At 34.5% G+C, this 14,142-nt stretch overlaps 1 protein-coding gene across 1 annotated transcript in view; it reads left to right on the plus strand.

Moving 5' to 3' along the window:
- The window catches only part of LOC136041416 (sodium- and chloride-dependent GABA transporter ine-like), a 51,066-nt gene that overhangs the window by 26,970 nt on the left and 9,954 nt on the right, over positions 1–14,142 (plus strand). The window contains exons 5-7 of the mRNA XM_065726071.1: positions 620–732; positions 4,343–4,483; positions 11,227–11,427. Coding sequence (XP_065582143.1) covers positions 620–732; positions 4,343–4,483; positions 11,227–11,427 — 455 coding nt within the window. The remainder of the gene's footprint in view (positions 1–619; positions 733–4,342; positions 4,484–11,226; positions 11,428–14,142) is intronic.

Genomic DNA, 14,142 nt, shown 5'->3' on the forward strand with positions numbered 1-14,142 from the left:
GTATTTAGAACATAGTTTATGCTGTAGGACTATGCAAATTAAAGATTTCTTAAGATGCTAAAGAACCAGAAGGTATATCATCGATCTTTTTACAACTGAACTGTCCATTTTTTGGTGATTGGAAGGTCTGGTGTTTCCACGTTAACATCCAGCCTGTCTTTGTTCATTAGGGTAGATAGACCATGTCAACAATTCATTTATATTTCTAAGTTTTTGGGATATAATTTATGATTACTTTCTAATATTCTAGGGAAAATAATCACTTACTGGGCAAAATTTGGTTTATTATTTAATCAAACTCGTAGCAAACCAAAGAAAGAAGAATGGTGTAAATATTTAAATAACCCTAAATTCCCGTTTTGTCCGTTTTGGACTAAATTGCTTCGAGTCACAACATTTTTTGAAATGCAGCCGAGTCATTTCATGCTTGTTATGTAGTCATTACCGAGATATGATTATTTATTTTATTAGTTTGATGTATTTTTGTGATTTGTCATTTAGTAGCGTTTTATTTTTTAATCATTTTTCGTAGCCTTCGTGGGTCATTCGTAGATACTTTTACTGATCCTAGTAGATGTGTTTGTAGATGGATGCTTACTTTAATTAACCATATTTTCAGGTCCTGGACTAGTGTTTGTCGCCTATCCTCAAGCTTTAGCTAAAATGCCTGGTTCAACAGTCTGGGCTATAATTTTCTTTGGAATGCTCCTTTGCCTTGGGATTGATAGTCAGGTACCCCTGTTTTCAACTCCTTTGTTACTATTTCTCTTACTCTGTCTCGACTAACTCCTACTCCTTTGTTATTATCGACTTTGTGGTAACAAAGTCGACTACTACGTTACCATGCTTCGTGGAATCCTCACAATAGTGACCGAAAGTCTAAAAAACGGAATTTTTATAACAAAAGATACATCAAAACAATTGGATTTTTATGCTGATTCCAAATATGTAAAGTTCATTAAATTTGATGGTACCCATCAAGGGCTCTTACACCAAAAAATCAAGCATATCACGGAACCGTACTACAGTATTTTCAAGCTCTTATTTACAAAAATGTGGAATTTTGTTTTTTTTTTGGCAGAAGAAAGATGACGGAAGCGTGTTTATTTACTTATTATATATATTTTTTTTATTATTCTTCCCAGGGTATCAAACCAATGGTCCAATAAGATCAGCAGATAGCTCATCCGAACGGAATCCTCCCACGCCCATTTCTCCCTAAAGACATCCGGTCAAAATTAAGATAACCGTTTAATTTGTCATAGTAGAAAGGTCCGATAACTATGCTTTTGTTGATGACATGATCCTCCATAGTCCCTGGGGAAAGGGTTGTAAGTTACGCAATTTACCCATATTGTGCATATACAGTATTTGTTATTTGGAATATACGTAAATTTTTCGGGGTAATTCTGTGCGGGGATGAATTTGGATCATGGGGAGAAGATTTTTCCTGTGAGGAAGAAAGTTTCCGGGAAAATTTGTCAGTAGAAATGTTACAAGGTGGGGGGGGGGGGGGTATTTCCTGGTATGATTTGAAAAACAGTAAGAAATTAATAAAATAAGAGTTTTTTCAATCGAAATTAAGGAGTAACATTGGCACTCAAAACAAAGATAAAGTATTCTGTATATGAGGGGGGGGGTACCCTTCCACAGCCTTCGCTCTTTACGCTAAAGTTTGATTTTTGTTCTGATTCTTTACGAAAGACGGAAAGACTACTCCAACACAAGGGCCCTTGATTTTGATTAAGAAATATTTCTAAAGAGCTTTAAGACATTGACATGAAGCACGAAGATTGAGGAAGGGGCAGTCCACTTCATATGCGAAATAGTTTGTGTTCCTTTAAATTTATAATATTGCTTCTTACTTTCAATTGAAAAAAAATTTTTTTTAGTCAATTCCAAAACAGCACAAACTTCCGATCCTGAAAAGGGGTTAGGGTGGATCAGATTATATTCTATAACTAGCGGTGGAAGGGGTTCGCATCTCCCCACCTTTGTGTATATATATCTGTCTTTAATAGGGAAAAAAATAATCAGAATGAAAGTCTCAAGAGCTGTTGGGAGGTGTACTTGGGCATTACCTCTTTTCCTACTCTAGACATCTTGGCTCCTAATTGTGTTTATTAGCCTTCAAGCGTGTATACTGCCTGTTATTCTTTGCGAAAACCATATGAGCCGTCAGCCCACGTCTCCAACACCCCCCCTCCCTCTTGCGCAAGTATTGTAATTGCCAAAATATTTGTTTCAGTTAGAGAATTGTTGTACAAATTTTATTCCCGACGCTGTCACTAAGACAGAACGTGCTAGGAACAAGACGGTAACTGCAATGGATGTAGTCTATGCTCGGAAGCGTCAAGATCTCATATTGTACGGCTCTGCTTTACATTCCTTAGTTAAACGTTAACCCCGCAAAACTCCAATGTTTGGTAAATAGCGGGGAACGAGGAAGAAGTGTGGTTGCTTTATATTATACTAGTACTTGATATTAAAGGTACAAATAGAGGCAAGATGGAAAGAAAAATCAAATCAGTTGCCGGAAAAAAACAAACATTAATAGAAGCTCTAAGAATAACTTTTTCTAAGTGGTAATTCTTTTGAGACTACTCAAAAACTGTGTCTTGGATAAGGTAATACGCAATTCAGGCGTTAAACTCAGCTATTTCAGATGGGATATAAGGAATTTGAATTTAGTGCAAATTTTAAGGATGATGAGAATAATGATCAAAAGCAAAAGGAAGAGTATTTTTCAAGGTGAATCTTGTTGAAAATAGCTTAGTACAAATATGTAATATGTTATTGTAAATTGCTTTAATGTAAGAATTTTAATAGATTATATAAATATATGGTAAATATATGCTGTCAATACTATCGTTGTCCTGTAATGGTAGACATTTCCGAAAGTGGCAGTTTAAAAATACGTATTTATTAAAAGGCTCATTAAGGGCCGTTAATTTTGTTCTGTCTTCAAAAGGGCTAAAATGTTTCTCTGTTTTGTTTGACTGATGACTCTTCCTGTCTATTGAATATTCCTTGTTCTTAATGACTTTTTATTTATTTTTAAATCATAAACTTTCGTGAACAAGAAAGGACGGAACATTAACAAAATAAAAATAATGAAAGTAAAACAAAGCTCGCAACTCAAAATACTAATGGAGACATTAATACTGCTATTACCAACGACTACTGCTTACAACTCGCTACAGCACCAAGCCGCTTGAAGCCAACACTGCTGTACACGCTCTACCTCCATCGTGATCTAATCAAAGCTTCACGTACCCCCCTCCCCCCAGAAGTTGGAACTTACTTTAAAGCCTTCCTTATAAACTCTTTCCCATCCCATTCGGAGACAGCCTGCTTTTTTTCACTGCAGATGGATAGCCGAAGAGAACAGTTGTCGGTAATCTACCATCCTTTATCGGCAAATCGTGTCTAAGCCATGTCAACACATATCCACTATAATCATGTCTTGACTGGTAGACATATCTTCTTGTTCTTCCAAACTTTTTTCAAGTTTGAACGAACACACTCTGGCCCTTGGCTAGTCTAATCTTTGCACCTTCATTGCATCACTATCTTTACTAATAATACCACCCAGGTTAGAGAATATATCCTCTTGATCTATCTTTTTCTTACCCAACATCACCTCATCACCTTCATTTATTCTTTCTCTAAATACCTTAGTGTTTTCATAATTGCAGTGTCAGATGATACTTAGTGAAGAACGTAGCAGAGATAATACGAATGTTAATTAATTGCCGAAAGACGACAATACTAGTGTTAATCATGGTTCAGGGGTAGCTGCAATTTTCTAAAGGACGTACCCTGGCCCATAGTAGTAAAGAAAAATAGCCCGAAACCCCCTAGAAATTACATCAGAACGATTCATCAGTACACCATTGGGGTCGTCTTGGCTGAAGCCCCTATACAAGAAACTTACACTCCCTTGACTTGTTTTACAACAAGGAAAGTCCCTTGAAGAGCAAGGAAAACCACTCTTTTGCATGTGAAGCATTGATTTTTCCTCTTCGGGACACGGGGACATCATAGTGAGCTTTTTAATGGCTTAATTTAAAGGAAATTGCTACATCTACCCTCTTTTTATACATTATACAAACCCTCAGAGTAAATAAACATGAAAAAATATCAATAAAATCAAAAACCAAAAAAAACATTCATTGAAATTGCCAGGACTATGATGATGAAAAATTCTTAGGTGAATTGTAAATATATGTCAGTCACTGCACTAGAAGCGGGCCTAACTATCCTTTTTTATTATGTTTTTCAATAACCGGAGGGATAGTTATTAGAGAATCTTTTATTCTAATCCACAATTCCTTTATAGTTTGCAACCGTTGAAGTAATTGTAACATCATTAAAGGACGGCTATCATCATTTAATTGAGCGGTACCTGAAAAGACACGAAGTGCTTGTCCTCCTCATTTGCTTTGTATCCTTCATATTTGGTATTCCTAACGTGATGGAGGTGAGACCATTTCTATTCTTATTTCAGTATTTATTCTTTTATCGTTCTGTTTCATTTTTTACGAGATATTTTATAAGCAACTATCGGGATTTGACGAAAAGCATATTTCCTTCTTATGCATGAATCTAGGACCTAGTTTTATTCAAGGCTTCCTCAAATTATGGTAGCGCTTTCCTTCTAATTTATCCTTTAATTTATTTAAGATTTATTAATCCTTTTATTAATCATTTTTATAAAATCCTTTTATTAATTTTTATTAATTTTTTATTAATTATAAAATCCTTTAATTAAGTTTACAAATTCCTTTTATTAATTAATTTTAGTAAATTTTATTTATTAATTAATCCTTTTTATTTATTTAAGAGGATACGGTACCTTAAAGGTTCATTGTGTCTCGTCCCTTATAGACTTTTTTAGTTTGTACGGCCAAATTATTTAGAATTGACCTGAATAAGTGATAGAAAACTAAAAATGGACACCAATTTTCCCAGGAATCTTAGAATAATCATTTAACTTCTCCCGGTCTGTGCTGAAGATAGAGATATTTTTAGTTTTAATGAAACTTACATGATCAGAAAGTGTGGATTTTGTTTTTTAATTAAATGGAGCAGAATTTCTTTGTCAAGAGCATGAAAAAGTAATTTCTGAAAATGTTCTAGCATACCGGTTCGAGGAAAGCCAAAAATTATGCCAAAGGAATTATCATTTAAGTAATTCCGTCGTTATGGGAGCTCCCTGTGGTTGTACCCGCTTTGATTGATACGGTTACCAACATATAGAATGTAAAATTTCGTAGTAAAACCACAGATTCTTGATAGCTCTCAACAATAGTTAGTCCTCTGGAAAAATTTGCTAATGGGCCCTTTGTCTTAGTGGCGGTCAGCCGATGCTGGGGCTTGTAAAATGACTTTAAAGTGCCATATCCTGATTAGCGTTCAAATAAATTATTTGACACGTGGCTGAAAGAAAAGCTATATAAAAAAATTGTGTTCACTAATGCAATTGATACAATAAGACGTAAAAAATGAAAATTGGCAGGCACTTGTTTTGAAGAAAGTACTTTGGGAAAAAGAACTAGTTAATCTCAAACACCAACTGGTGAATTGAGATAATATACTAGTAACATTTACCTGAGAAAATTGGGCACTTGTATAATATACCCCCTACCAAATATTCTTCTAATATGTTTCTCTGACGCTCAATCCTAACGAAATATACCAAAATAGGATACAAATATAATACTTTAGAAACAAATTTGGGCTATATATTTGCATATTTCGGGGGGGGGGGCAAAGTATAACGGGTCTGCATGCCTGATGTGTCAGGTACAAGTATCCTACTTATTATGTAGTAAGAATTGTTTTCTAACTTCAAACGGTCCAATTACTTTGCCCTCACCCCCTAATGTATAAATATATAGCCCAAATTATATATTTTTCATCTATTCTGTCACTTCTCTTTGTCTTGTCTCACGCTAAGCTGGAAGAAACCAACAAAAAAAAAGGCTCTGTAATTCGTCAACGAATGAACAACTTAAGCGGTAGGGGGTTTATCATACAAGTACCAAAAATTGTTTTGACTTATATGGCAATAGTGCGATTTAAAATCTCCGTCAATTCAAGAAGTACTAGCAGCCTATATAAGTACACACACTAGAAGTTTTAGAAACTTATTAATTCTGCAAAAGTAATTTTGCCATATAATTTTAATTTCTCCCAGAATATATGTCAAAGCAAACTGCTAGTGGTGTTTCCAAAAACTGCTAAGAACTTAGAATTCCGCTTAGAAGTTCTCAGAATTCATTATTTGGCGATTGTGCGACGTAAAACCTACGTCAATGCATGAAGTACTAGTATATAAGTACACGCACTGGAAGTTTTGGAAATTTATTAATTCTACAAAATAATTTTGCCATATAATTTTAATTTCCCGGGAATAGATATCACAAGCAAACTGCTAGTGGTGTCTCAAAAACTGCTAAAAACTTAGAATTCCGCTTAGGAAAACGTATGCCTCTGGGGTTGGGAACCAGCGGCTAAGATGGTGGGGATGAAAAGATAGCATGTCGGTAATAGGAGCGGTGTTTCTTATAAAACATGTTGGAAGTTATTACTCAGTTGAGTTTTCTTTTCGTTAAAGTCATACGTTGCTTATGGTGAATTCTGTATAATTTATTAATCTTTCTTTTATTACGGTTTTTTTTTAGCTTTATGTGTTTTATGTTGCCACTGAAGATCTTCGAACATCTGCCACTTTTCTTTTATTAGCCTATTCCCATTGGTTTCTTTACTTTTGTTCGTCTTGTGTGGCCAGTTCAAGTACTAAAAATTATCCAACTCATGTTAATCTGTGAAATCACGTGCAAATTAAAAAACGGTCATAAAATAACGTGAGTAACGAATGAAAACCTTAAACAGTTAATATTTAAAATATACATAAGGGAAAAATGAGCATAGGGTAGTCTGAAAGTTTAATCCATTGTCACCTTTTCCTTATTAGCATGTTGTATATTTGGTTCGAGTGTAAAATTCAATCTATTATATGTTTTGTAATATAAAATTTTATAGTAAAACGAAAAGTCTAATTATGAAAAAAAATCCTGCATCTGGGTGCTGGGGGGGGGAAAGCTTATTTGGTTCAGCATCACCATACTTATATAATCTGGCCTATATATTTGCACATTAGGGGGGTGGCTGGTAGGGTGGTTTCATTATTAGCATGCTGTATATTTGGTTAGAGTGTAAAAGTGTGTAGGAATTTTAGTGTAAAAGAGTGTAAGAGTGTACGAGTTTTCTAGTAAAATGAAAAAACTAATAATGGAAGATAGTTCCAATTTTAAAGATAGTTCCAGTTTTTCACTTTATTGACAGTATTCATTCAAAATAAAAATACTTCTTTTCACTATCTTCATTACATTCATTGCACTTTTTCTACTTCTCGGATTCAGTTATTTAGGAGGAATAGTTTATAAGTATCTTTAGCTAATTTGTGACAGTAATATACTCATTTAGCAGAAAACTCGCAAGAAAAAGAGGAATAGAAATTGTAAGGAAAAATATATCCAATAATTTGTAAATCTTTTCTTATTGTATACGTTTTTTAGGTTATGCAAATAAGTATTTTGTTAGATTTTGTAAATTGTATTGTAGATACTCAATTAAGACCAGGCTGAATCACAGCCAGAAATTTCTGCCATTTTTATATTGCCCTATCCTGTTGGTTTCTTTATTATTGGCTGTCTTTTGTGGCTAATTCAGTTCAAAAAATAGTCTACATTACGCTAATCCACGAAGTCACGTCAAAAAAAAAAAAAAAAAGCATTTACAGTATGGTGCCAAGGACACTAAAAATGGAATATGCTTCTTTAAATTAATTAAGTGGAAACTTACAAAACCATATAAGTCTCAAAAATTAGGAAAGCCTGAGAACTTAATTTTTAATGTAAAAGACTTCGATATGCAGTAATATAGTGTTTCCCTAAGCAGGCGCCAAGTTTGAAAATAAGGAGTTTGGGTGAAAATTGGCATAGAATAACTAAAAAATACGATCATGGAGCTCTAGGAAATTTGGCTTTCCTGATTGCTATTGCAACATACAAACACTGCTTTAAATCTAAGATATGCACTAGTATGGATACTTTTGAAATAATTCAAGGTTATACACTCCAAATTATTTGTTAATTGACTTGAATACAAAAGAATCATTTAGAAAAATCAATTTGGATATTCTGTTCAGGCATATTTATCCCTTCATTGACTATTAAGACATCAGTAGAATCCTTATTTTCTTCTGATAAAAAATATCACTTTCATTGCTAAATTTTTACATATTCCAATTTGCCTATATTTTTTCAATTGTCCTATTGAACATTACAGTTTTACTAGCCTTTTGAGCGTTGTATTGCTCGTCGATGAGACGCGGATAAATCGGGCGTTATAGCCGTTTGGTTGGGCTTGTTTGTAAGCAAGTAGTCTCCACTTGTTTCCTTTTGTGATTCAGTGTGGCAACCCAGGAGAGAATTTCCGCAACATAAAAATCTTAGTAATTGTATAACAACCAATTGAAAAATATTAGAAAATTCCAGTTTTCAGGCATATATAGCTCTAAGATGGAGCCAGGGGGCGGAAAATTTTCAGTTTGATGTCTTTGGCACATTAAACAGTTCTTACTTAACGTAATAGGGTAAACTCAAAGAAGTGATTTTTTTTCTCGTTTAATTAAGATAGAGCATGTGATCTTATAGCTGGAGGAAACGTTTCTACTATTGGTCAATTATCTCCCGATAGTTCAAGTCCTTTTTAATTGTCATATTAATATTCATAAAAAAGGTTATCAGAAATCCCTGATGAGGGTAGGCTAGGCACAAAACGCTTTGTCCTTTGCTCATATTCTCTGAAGGGAAGGCCCCTGCCTGTTTGGTCTGTTTTGGGTGTTGGCTTAGGTTTAACAAGTTTCCCTAACAAGAATCGTGACTTCGAACTGTGCTGTTGACTGGTTTCGAGGATTGGCTTTCCTTGAGGAAATTCTAGCGCAATAAACGATACAGTATTGCAATAACTTTTTATTACAAGCATTAGAACTTGGATGTAATTAACCTGAGATTGCTCATGGCGGATGTCGACTCTTTTCGAAAGGATTAGATCCTATTTAGTGATAAAAATGGCCCAAGTCTTGCACAAATTCATCATTCAGCGGGGAGTCTCAGGGATTGAGATGGCTGTCCGGTTCAAAGCTGGGCTTCACGCTTTATTTAGCTTGAGATAAAGCTATTAACCCCTACCTGCGCTAGTGAGACCTAGTGCTTTCCTAGCTAGGCTCGCTAGGTGTTCTGGAAGCTCATCCCTCTCTGTTAGAAGACATAAAATCAGGTGCCACAGAGCTGATTTATTCTGTTAGGAATAACGGGGTACATAGGGAGGGAGCAGGACTCCTGATGAATAAGGAAGCTTCAAAACATTGTTTAGGCTGGCAAAGGTATTAATCATACAGTTCTAGCTAGAGTTGTTCTGGGATAACTATAGAAAATGGCCTGGGTTGTACCAGAAGATGTCTTAGGAAGGGAAGGTTGAAGAGCAGTTAGAAATATCAGGGGAAAACGCTTTAACTTTGATAAAGGAGAGAGGAGTTTTGTACAAGAAGTTTATGAGTAATATATTTTATGAAAGTATGAGGGATGTAAGTATGAGGGGGGCCAAGAAACGGAGATCAGCACCGCCGGTACGGACTGTGAAGTCTAATGTCGTATCCTTTACCTTTACCTTACTTTGTTATTTGGAATAGAAATAAGATCTATTTAATTAGGAGGAGTTAGAAAGCAGGAGTTACAGACGGTGCTAAAAGGATCGAAAAGCAAAAGGCTTTAGACTTTGATAGCGCAGTAAATGAGTTTGGGAAATATGATGGTTGCGAAGCTAGAGATGAGATGCCCAAAATTATAATATTTAATGGTTATAATATTTAATACTATATAATGTTTTTTTCTTACTAAGAGGAATACTCAGTGATTTTAGAAAGTGTTAATTAAATCCTTCAGAAGAAAGGTGATACGAATGAGTTTAATAATTAATCTACACAAACATATTTCTTTAGAAGGTAAATTACTTTGCGTGATGATACTTGTTGAATTAATAAACACTATCGATGAAGTTTTGAGAGTAGAGCAGTGTCGTTTTAGGGGAGAGAAAAAGATGCGTCGACCGAATTTCACCCTCAGATTAATACCTGAGATGTGTCTGAATGATCAGACTACTTTGCAAAAATCATGTTCTTGTGATGTTTACCAGATAAGTAATACACTTGTAGAAAAGCATTGGCAAAGTTCTTATCATTGCATACCAGGTAAGTAAACTTTAAGGATTATTCCCCAAAAGGACGTATCCAGGATTTTTGCTTGGGGGGGGGGTAAGAAAACTTAAAAACGCATTACAAATTTGTTTATATGCATTCTTGTTATGTTTTTACGAGTCAAAAAAAATTCGGGGGGGGGGTCTAACCCCATAACTCCCCTCCCCCTGGATATGGCCTTGATTGTCAATGTTATTGCAGTTAAGGTAGGAAACAATCTTCGTAGTTGGTTCAATGCAGAATCAGCAGCTCAGCATCTCTGTTTTAATATATTATTTGAACGGACTTTGTCCTAAGGAACCTGGCAAAGGTTGTGGGAGAAAATAGTATCAACTTGGAACGCGAATTTCTCCTACTTATCGATTATGTACGTGACTTGAGTTTCCTAAATTCAAATGTTAGAGGAATCAGGGGAATTTCTGAAGGCTTTGAGAGTTAAGGGTGCAAGAATAGGTTTGAAAATAAATGTTAAGAAGGATAAGTTGCTTAAACTAAGAATAATTGAGGATTAAGAAATGATATCAGGCTACGAAAAAATCAAACTAGTGCGTAATCCACGGTAATATCTTCTGAGGAAGATGGACTAGAATTTTTCCAGATGAATTGTTAAGGATAGTGTTAGATACTTGTTTGACTTACTGTATATCGAGTAATAAGCCATGTGAAAAATGTGGCTCAATCCAAGCTTTCTTTGGCTCTATTGAAAAAAGGGTTAAGATAAAGGTGATAAGCTGCCGAAAATCAGCTTATTTGTTATTAAATTAAAAAAAGGTTATTTCAACAGAAAGTAAAAATGGTTGGTGAGGAATTCAAATATATCTTTGTTATTTTCGAATTTTGAGCTATTAGAATAAAACTTGCTGTGTTTTGTTGATTATTGTTTTTTTTTTTTTTTTTAGGGTGGATTTTACTACTTCACGTTAATCGATTATTACACGGCAGCTATTAGTCTGATGTACATTGCCTTCTTTGAAGTAATAGCCATCGTATGGATTTATGGTGCAGATAGACTGGCTCGGAATGTTAGAGACATGACGGGGAGTTTGCCAAATGTTTATATTCGTGTTTGTTGGCTTGTAATGGCCCCTTGTTTGATTATGGTAAGTTTTGTTCACATAGGAGGCGCTAATTCTAGAGAACAAAGAACTTACTTGCAAAAAATGTTGAGGCTTAAAATTTTTTGTTTTTATTGTCTTTTATTACCATTTGCACCATTTTTACCGTTTTTATAATTTTTTTTGTTTATACCGTGGTAATTGATTTTTATGATTTTCGGCGTTGAATTGCTAATTGCAATTATTGAAATGCGTTCAAAAAAATTTTGAAACCTTTTGCATTCGTTATTTTACAGACTAAAAACTCCTGGTATCCGGTATATTTTTCTATTAGTATAAGTTAATATTATTTTTTGTTAGATTCAAAGGCTCAATGGGTGTGAAAGATTTTGTTGATGTTTTTTTTTTTGTAGAAAATTAACTTTGATGTCCAAACCACGTCCAGTAGAACACAACGATTATGGTTATTAAATAATATATTGGAATTAATTGCAATAAGCTTTGTTCAGCGTGGGTTTGGTGCCGATAAAGGTGAAGGTTTTAAAAAGGTGAACTTATTTTTTTCTCTCTAGAAATTTACATTTAGCATTAGTTAATCGGGTATTAAGAAGTCGCGGCTATTTATCTATCCAGAAGTAAAGAAAAAACCACAAAATTAAACCAGTTGCGTTAAAAGACGGAGAAGGAGCACCCCTTGCACCTCCTTTAAGAAGGAGATGCAGGACAGTCATATCTATTTTTCTCTTTGTTTTTATGCTAATGTTCAGAGAAGAAATTATGGGTCAATGTGTAGTTTAAATTTAGCTCTAAAGTAATTTAGGGCAAGATTCGTGTACAAAATATTGGCAAGTTAAGAAATGTACACAAATCCACCTGTTTTGCTCTTTCAGTATAAAAAAAAATTGTACTAGATACAAGTAATAGTCCTCTAGAATATATATGTTAAACTTCATTTTATTAAAGTTTATATGTTCATTTATGTTAAACTAGATGGAATTAGTCGTCTTTTCCTCCAAGATGACTATGATTTCTGAGCTTAGTGCAAGGGAAAATGTGCAAGAAAATTATGCATTTTTTCCGACGCATAATTGAAGTTTTCGCTTATTGATTCCTTAGAAACCCACAGATTTTCCATAAGAAATCTCATTGACGCGTACTATGGCATTGTGTGTGGCATGGTGTGTTAGCCACTGTGTGGCTAAATGTATACTTTTGCATTTAATGGAATTACTAAGCATGTTAAGACCTTTTGATAAGTGCAGCGTGGAATAGAATCTTATTGTGATAAGATTCATTTTTAATATGATAAGATTTATAAGAATCTTATTATGATAAGTTACAATTCTGTTGCAAGACCTACAATTCGCTTATAAATTATAACCAATCAGAGGAAAGAATAGTACTTTTATTTTAGTTCACCTATACTCATAGTGGCGGAAATTCAGGCATAAGTTGCGGCTCTATACAATGCATTGCAACTAAGCACACATGTGAATGGACTTCAACAAACCAAATCAAATTCAAGGTGGTGGCACGTGCGTCTGGGTAGAATTCATGGGGAATTAAGACAGTCCTTTGGGGACTCGGTTTTTCCTGAAGCATTATCAGACGCTGTTGTTGCTCTTTATCGGCTGTATAGGTGCTGATGACTCTGTTTAGAAACTTTGGGCGAGGTAGTGCTGATCCAGGCTCTCTTTAAAGGCACCTAAACTGAGGGGAAGGACAGGGGCGTCGGATTTTCTTACTTGATAAGGTAATATTTCTTTGGAGTTCAATTCAACTGCCCACCTGCTTAAACTCAAATTACTTCAGGTAGTTGATGGTACTCCAGACTTCACTAGATGAAGAGTTTTTTTATCTCATTCCCCTCCCCTCTCCCAAAGGATTAGGATTAACCTCCTTTTTCGAACAATTGCCTTCGTGACAGTTTTTATTCCTTTAAACCTTCAAGTTAGAAAAATTTAAGATTTAATAATTATTCGACTAATTAAGTTGTGATTGTTGCTATGTCATCAGATGATCAAAACTGGTATTTCATGAATTTTTTGGGCAAAATTTGCCCGGGCAACTTTGCCCGAAATTTGCAGCTTGAACAACGTCAAGAAGAAGTTAATACTGAAATAGATGCTCTGCATGTAGAGACCCAAAATTATGCCAGGACTAAAATCAGACTATACCATGATTATATAAAACAAGACATGAAATAAGACCTGTACAGAAATTAATCTTTGGGAAAGGAAGTAGTAATTATTGTTGTATTCAAATTTCCTCTAATATTTGGTTTTGCCTGTGTATGAGGTAAAGCTTGTAGACCTTCCACAATCTTAATTCATAGCAAAACCAATGATCATCACCAGGATACAGGTAATGATACTGAAATTTTTGTTTTAATAGGAAAAGATAAAAAATTATGCCAGGTTCGCAAAGAGCCTGTACAGATGTAATTATATAAAGTTTAAATAAGGAAGAAAAGAAGCAAATAATCCTTTTAGTTTTTGTTATACGTTTCTAAGAAGTGGAATTTTCTACCTAATCTTAAGGCGTTCTCCTCTGGAAGACCCTCTAAAATGAGAATTTCTTCGCTATTTTAATCTTGTAGGAAATAAATTCTTTTAGCAAAACTAAGAAAAGAGAATGGAAATCCCCCCCCCCATATTTCTGCCTCTCGTTCCCTCTCCTTCTTTCCATACGTTGCATGTAAATATGATATAATAAACATAAAAAGTCGATGTGCCAATACTTTTAACTTAAATGGTAAAT

This window comes from Artemia franciscana, unplaced genomic scaffold (assembly GCF_032884065.1).
Source record: "Artemia franciscana unplaced genomic scaffold, ASM3288406v1 PGA_scaffold_218, whole genome shotgun sequence".
NCBI lineage: Eukaryota > Metazoa > Arthropoda > Branchiopoda > Anostraca > Artemiidae > Artemia > Artemia franciscana.